General features: G+C 42.6%; 1 protein-coding gene across 5 annotated transcripts in view; it reads right to left on the bottom strand.

Annotated features, from left to right (window-relative positions):
- Nucleotides 1-2034: 2034 nt before the first annotated feature.
- CRAMP1 (cramped chromatin regulator homolog 1) overlaps nucleotides 2035-7734 on the bottom strand; it is a 50698-nt gene continuing 44998 nt past the window's right edge. For all 5 annotated transcript variants that reach the window (XM_062626687.1, XM_062626684.1, XM_062626683.1 and 2 more), the window contains exon 21: nucleotides 2035-6565. In XM_062626687.1, the coding sequence (XP_062482671.1) occupies nucleotides 6410-6565 (156 nt within the window). In that variant the 3' untranslated portion in view covers nucleotides 2035-6409. The remainder of the gene's footprint in view (nucleotides 6566-7734) is intronic.

Raw genomic sequence — 7734 nt, 5'->3', positions numbered from 1 at the left:
GCCTATCGCGTGCAGTCCGTCCTCTCGATATCCCGCCTGTCCGGTGAGCCCCAAAGAGGAAGGGAAGCTTGAAAAGGGATCGCGCCGTCGTTTCTCCTGTCCGCTTCCCATTGGCTACGCCTGGCGTAACACACGGAATTGCAGAGCCATTGGCTGGGAGAAGGCAAAAGGCGAGCAGCGGGACGGGATTTAAAGGAGCTGGTAGGACAACGGTGAGTGAGGCTGAGTTCGGCTGCAGGGTTTTATCAGCTGAGGGGTGCCCAGTCCGGTCCGTACCTGAGCGGCGCAGCCGGGGCTCGCGGGCAGAGCCGAAACCGGAAGGAAGAGCGTCGTGAGGGATAACCCCGGAGATAACTCTAAGCAGATGGCTTCAGCACCGTGAGTGCAGGGAGCCCCTGGCCCGCACCAGCGCTGTCTGAGCAGAGAGTGGCCCATCTCAGCCTCAAAATCCATCGCTGCAGTCCCTGTCCCGGGAGATGCTGTCCATGAACTGCCAGCTGTCAAACAGCCCAAGCGGGGAGGCGCTGCTGCAGTCACGCTGCACTGTCTGCGCAACCAAACGGTGTTCAGTGACAGGGACATAACAAGTGAACGTTTACAGCTGAAGGGTTTAATTATGGCTCCACAGCTTTCCATAGTTCAAGTACTGAAGGATAAAAAAAAAAAAAAAAAAAGATCCCCCAAAACTACCCAAGGCAACACACCAAAAATAGGTACTTTAACTGCAACTTCTTGCTTTGTTTCATGTATATGCCCAGGCAGCCAAGATGGCCAGCAGCATCCTGACCTGTATCAGCAATAGTGTGGCTAAGCAGGGCCAGGGCAAGGGCTGCACCTCGAATCCTGTGTTCAGTTCTGGGCCCCTCAGTACAAGAGAGACATTGAGGTGCTGGAGTGCATCCAGAGAAGGGCAATGGAGCTGGTGAGGGTCTGGAGCACAAGTGTGATGAGGAATGGCTGAGGGAACTGGGGGGTTTAGTCTGGAGAAGAGAAGGATCAGGGGAGGGGTCTTCCTGGCCTCTACAAGTACCTGAAAGGAGGATGGAGCCAGGAGGTGGCTGGTCTCTTCTCCCAAGGCACAAGGGATAGGGCAAGAGGTAACTGCACCAGGAGAACTTTAGACTGGAAATCAGGAACAATTCCTTCCCCAAAGGGCGTGGCCAGGCTGCCCAGCATGGTGGGGGTGAGAAGCTGCACAGAAAGAGCTCAGGCTTGGTCCTACAGTGCTGTTTTTCTCAGTACCCAGGTGGTAGAGATGAGTCCTCATTCTTGGGAGGGAAAAGGAAGTATTGCAGAATGTTAAAAGGTTTTGAGATGTTAAAAATCCTTTTAATTTCTTACCTAGTTTACAAATGCTCTTGCACTTCTTCAATGCAAAACTGAACTAAAGTTGCCACTGGATAGTGCAGAGATGAAAATCCTAAATGTGTACAAAAAAAGAATTGGTTAATGACATAGATCACAGGATAATTCAGCTTGGAAGGAAACCTGGGCCTTGAGTCTGAGCAGGGTTATATGATAGTGGTTATACACAGCATGATGGCCTGAATACTGCCTGCTTATCCGAAGCTGTGAAGGAAAAAAAAATGCTAGAATAAAAACAAAAAAACCAACCCCAAAATGTACAATACCATTTTTATTGTACCTTTTTGATTGGTAGTGTATGTTTTTATTTTTTTTTCTTCCTTCCCCTTGTTCATCCTGGTGGCCATAGATGAAGACAGGACAGGCAGCCCTCTGGTTTGATCCATTTGTGATAGTCAGCAGACACTACTGGGGGGGGGGAAGGCAAAAAAAAAGCCAAACATCCCTCCCACCCCCCTTCTCTCACCATGGTAAAAAGCAGGATGGGATGGGAGATGCCAATGGAAGTCCGATTTCACTGAAACCACACTCTCACCTTGGGAGGCTTAGCCTTATGGAAAAACTTTTAGCACCCTCCTCTTCCTGGCCATTAATATTTAAATAAAGTTTAAATAAAAACAAACAAACATCTGAGAGGGCATAAACAGCAAGTACCACACTGGATGCAAGTTAGATCAAGTATTAGTATGTATTTATGCACAAGAATAAAAACAGCTTTACAAGTTGAATTGGAAATTTAAACAGAGGAAGTTTAACAGCTTTTGTATATTATATTAAATAACAAAACCACCTTTTTCCAAAATTGGTAAAGAATAAATAATATAATTTACAATATGGTACAAAAAATAATCAGTAAGGACAGGCATTCTGCTTTATACATACACTATATAGGTATATTTATAATCTATAAAACAAATTCACATCTCAAGCCAGAAACCTTAGATGATATGGCTTAACTATTATTAAAAGAAACAGCATTAAATTTTGCTGCCAGAACCATAAGCTCTAAAGCAGTTATCATGTTTCAGTAATTAATGATAACTTATTGCTGTAGTGCTTGCAAAAGTTTCACTTAGTCAACATTTACAAACTGCTGTGGAATTAAGAGATCCAAAGGTTTGAAAAGGTTAAAAAAAAAAAGTGCAGTACTTTTGTTATAAATGCATCCAAAGTATGATTGTTAAAAACAAAATACAACTCAATTTCCACTCTGGGACCTGTGAAGTCAGTAAATGAGATGTCTTTATGGGTTAAATTTGATCCAATCCACTTAATTTCATTTCAAAATAGAGAGGGGTATCAAAAAAAGGCTTAACAAGGCTGTATTAAAAAGTTAGTATTCCTATGCTTAGCAGCTTTAATGATAAAGGATAAAATGAATTGTGGGGGTAATCAGTATGCAACACCCAGCAGAAAACTCATCGTACACACGGGCAGCTCTAGTACCTAGGATGTAGTGCTGCTTGTCACCCAGACCATGATGGCAACAAACTCTGCATTTTCCACCATTCACTTTCCTAAATGACTCAGAACTTCCTTATTATACATAGTCACACGGGGAGATCTTGGAACAATTGATAATGGAAGCTGTTAGTGTCCATTTGTCTTCTCTAACCACCCTACAGTGCCCCAAGGAGCTGTTAAGCTGACAAAGTCACATTTACATCAAAACCCATTGCATGTGGGTCCATGTAACCTGCCAGAATGTGTGTGCAGGATGGGCTGGCATTGTTACACAAAGGGATCTTACTGCTTCTGTTGGGGAGGTTGAGTAAGTAAAAATGAGTAAGTTCTGTGTTTTACAGAAAATAAATATACACACACAAGCATGCATATATATGTGTGTGTGTATACACACCCCAACCCACTAATTTTTCACTTAGCAGCTTTAGGCATGAACTGTTTAAAGCACATCCACCTAAAATCTAGAGCTGGTGCATTCAGAGGTGTGTTCAAGTGACCTTTCACGTAATAGGGACAACAAATTCTGCATTGATTCAATATCACCACAATGATCTATGTTATTTTCAATTTTTTTTCCCCTGGTAAGCCTTGTCCTGAAAGGGCTCTGTGACTGAACTGGAGCTTACGAAGTGTTACAGCTCTGAAATCAAATTTTGTTTCATAATGACAACTTTCAAGAGGCTGATGCCAAACATTTCTAACCACAAAATTATGAGTGCTGAACTGACCTCTGTCATTTCCACTTTGTTATTACTTGGTGGTCCAAGTCTACTTCCAAACATTCAGAATATTATAGTTTCCTGCTCTCATGGCACCATTAGAATAGTCATTCTGCTGACTTCATTCTGCTATTCTATTATTCCCCTATGGGAATGGAATGGGCTGAGGAAGTGCAGCATGACAGGTCCCTGTTACGTCAAGATGTCACGGGTCCTGGGTGCTCTGCCATGTCAGTGCAGCAACACTGGCACTTGTTCTAGGCAACCAAGGAGTCAAACCTAGCATCACATCCACTCCATTACCAGCAGGGGTAAACATAAAACGTTTGTCAAGCCATCTAAACACACCGGAAACCATCAGGCTGCTCTTTCCATGTTTAGAAGTTTAAGAGTTCAGGTTTGTTCTTTTATACAGTACTTGATTAGAATGTATCACATATCCTGCATGTCCTGTAATCCACAGCCACGGCAGGAGCCCTCTGCTTTTGTCCTGCAAATCCAAAGGATTTTTGGAGGTACAGCATATAGAATAATCAGCATTACTCATGCAAGAAGTCAAACCCAAGAGGAAACTATCTGGGAAAGACCACACCAAAATACAGCTCAACTCAAAGTAAAACTTAAAAGTTTTAGAGGGAGTGACTCCTGAGACCCACGGGTATCCTCTCCATACCAAGGGTCAATGCTCAGAACGACACCATCCCCAGCATTCATTTTTCTGACAGCCTTCAACCTTTTATATTTTAAGTTTACATGATTTCCTGATAATTTCATCAGAATTCTCTAACAAGGCTCTGAAAGAATAACGAAAGAGAAATAATGCCAGGACTTAATGTAACACATGACGTGGTCAGAATAAGAAGTTAGCCCACAGGTAGGAAACTCTCCATTCTTCTAGTCATGATTGTTTTGTTGCTAGTAATACAAGCTTGCCTCCCTGCTGGGCACATTCAGTTGTTCTAATGCTTGTTTTGCACATCTGTATGGTTCCTACGTCAAAGAGCTGCAACCTGACACATGGCATCCTGGAATGTCATCCAAATGTCACTACTTTTTGAGTGAAATCAGGAAGGTTGTTCTGGGCCACAAAAAAAGGTGCATCAAAAAGCGTGTTACATTTTCTCTTAGTGACAGAAAGCATAAGGTAAACTATAGAGTGGTTAAAAATAGACATAAAGCAGGATGAAGTGACTGGGAAAACAGCAAATACAATCAGTGCATCATGACCAGGGTTACAAGAAGAAACGCCCTGTCAAATGCCTTGTAAAAGTAGCTAAAGGCAGGTAGAGCTACATACACCAAGTACAGTGCAAGTTGGGAAAATGAACTCCTGGTAATAGCCTACAAGATGGAGAAGTTTTGTTTATTTATTAATAATAGAAAGTTGAGGTTTATATATGACTAGCCCCTTGGATCAGTTCAGAGCTACTTAAAATAGCCAAAGAATATCCTCTTACTGGAGAAGCAGACAAGTGCTTAAAAAGGGGGTGCAATAAAAGTATTACATCTCATGACTGATAGGAAAGGAAACAGGGAAAGTCTCCTGAGTTGTCAAGGTAGAACTGATGGAAAACTAGCTCTCAAGAAAGTAACTTCACATTCCTTTGAACTGACTGGTATCAGGATCTGGGTCTTTCCAATATTAAAACCTTGAATGCATAGGGATTCAGTAGAGGGAGTACCATATCCACTAGTGCCTGAGAGTGACTATAGTGAAAAATGATGCCCTGAGGTACTACAGAGCATCTGGAATTCACAGAACAAGGAGGAAGTAAGGAAGTACTAAGGGATTAAGCTTGGACTAACACCTCTCCTCTTCAAGACACAAACGGTTCTCAAGAACTTTAGTGTTAACATGTTATGTGTTTCTACATATTATAATATTCTCTCCTATTTCCTCTCCCAAGTAAATCCTCAGTTTTTGTGAAGATGGCAATATATAAAGATTTCCAGCAAAGCCAAGACTAATTGCGACAAGCCTTTCATAGTGATTCCAGTAGGCTCTTTTGCAGTATTTCCTGATTGAAAAAGCAACCATTCTTCAGAGAAAGCAAGAAAGCACTCCCCCACTCATGGGATGAACTGTGCAATGGGATGAAGAATCTCAAAGATGGAAAACACGAGTGCAGTCAGGATGATGAAAATGACGACTGTGCCATGCGATGGGGTTTAAAAATAGAGGTAATTCCCCAAGGATCCATGCAGTCTGGGAGAAGGGTGAACCAGAACTCCCCTACAAACCAAGAAAGCAGCTATGTGCCCTGCTGAAATGGTCAACAACAAAACACAGCCAAAGAAACAGACTGCTCTATAAAAAAGAAGCACTGTAGAGTCACAGCTCCTTTGAAGAGAATGCAAGGAACTTCAGTTTGATTGACTGACAAAAAGAGTGCCAACCAGGACATGTCAAAATGCAAAATGTTTCCCATCCCCAACCCCATCGTTCATCTTCCACAGCTTCAAATGTGGATCCCAAATCATGGTATTCTGATTACAACACAAAAAATAATTCATGTAGTGGAGCTTCTGGCAATGCTATTTCCTCCTTGAGCTTCTTGCTTAGGCCATTCTGAAGTACAAGTCCAGGACTGTCCCAGAAAGCTGCCATATCACTGATGCAGGGGACACACCATTTCCTGTAATACTGTTCCATGTTTTGTTGTTCCCAGTATATTGCACATTCTAGGACTTGAAAATACTTCTTCACACCTCTGAAGACAATGCTTCTGTTTGCAAGAAGCGCACAGGACAGGAACAACTGAACCTCAGTTGCTTCTCTACAACCTGCCCTTGCCATGATCCAGCGCTGCAAGTTCTGACATTAGAGGAACAGTCTACACCAGCCTGCTGGTCTTACACACTCACTGTGAGAGATCACCAATTGGGGCACCACCATCAAACAGAATTTCCCTGCGAGTTGGCTCAGGTATTGAGAGTTCCTGGGCAAGGTCATTAAAACGAGATATGTAATCTATGCTGTTCTCATTCATCATGCAAGCCAGCTGGGAATCCACCACCTACAAGAGACATGAGAGAAAACAAGAGCTACATGTCAGTAGAAATTTCATAGCACCACAGCACTATTTTCAGTTAGAAGGGACATCTTGAGATCATTTTGTCCAACCATTCTGCTCATGTAGGGTCAGCCAGAACAGGTTGCCGTGGACCTTGTCCATTCAGGTGCTGAATTATCTCCATGAATGGAGATTCTAAAACCTCTCTGGGCAACCTGTTTTCATGTTTGACATGCTCACATTAATAAAGTTTTCTTGTTTTCAAATGGAATTTCATGTTTCAATCTGTGACTGCTGTTGTCCTGAGTGTGGCTTCCTCACCTTCATTCTCAGCCTCTCCTCATATGAAAGATACACTTTTATCTCACTTTATCTGAGTTAAGAGAATAGCTCTTGTCCATGAACAACTGAAAGCCTCTAAAAAAAACCCAATCTACAGTCTCAGTGGGCCTTACCTGCTTATCCTTAATCCAGCATTAAGGTGCACTTTATAGATACTACCTCTATTACTTTATAGATATAACCTCTAAGGATTTGTAAATAAAACCTGATTCTCTGCAAGACACTTACTAAAAGGCCTTTCAAAATGCTCCCATCATTAAAGCCATTTTTAGGTTACACTTGTTTCCTCTGAAGACTCCTATGCAATCCTACATCTGCCACAACAGCTGCTTTGGTGTGCCTAAAATGGTGGCTTAACCCATTTTCTTCTGAAGGCAGATTGTAAGGCTGTGATGTCACATCAAATCCATACCAAATAAATTATCATATATTCATTTAATTAGCACACTCCTTGACAGAGTCTCACCGCCAAGTAAGTAAGCATAATCTCTGTATTTAGGCCAGGAGGTGGAGCTGTGTGCAGAGTCTGAAGCTCCCAAGGGCACATTAAAACAGCATGGGCTTGCTGCAGCTTCTGCTTACAAGGTCTGTACAGAACCTCCTTATCCAAACACAAAAAGCCATGGAGGAATGACGTTTTCCTTCCATCAGGGGAAGCCCCCCAAAGCTACAATGTACATAACACTACACTGAGTCAACAACTGTAAACTGTGGGGTAATTAAGACTGGAAGGGACCTGAAGAGGTCTCTAGTTCAACCTCCTGCTCAAAGCAAGGTCACCCAAGGTCCTGTCACCCAGAAGGACAGACAAGCTAACTCAGGGCTTTACT

Source organism: Pezoporus occidentalis, unplaced genomic scaffold, assembly GCF_034315485.1.
Source record: "Pezoporus occidentalis ecotype Australia unplaced genomic scaffold, CSIRO_AGI_Poc_V1 ctg297, whole genome shotgun sequence".
Taxonomy (NCBI): domain Eukaryota; kingdom Metazoa; phylum Chordata; class Aves; order Psittaciformes; family Psittacidae; genus Pezoporus; species Pezoporus occidentalis.
The sequence above is the reverse complement of the archived record's forward strand: the minus strand, read 5'-3'. Positions and strand labels throughout refer to the sequence as shown.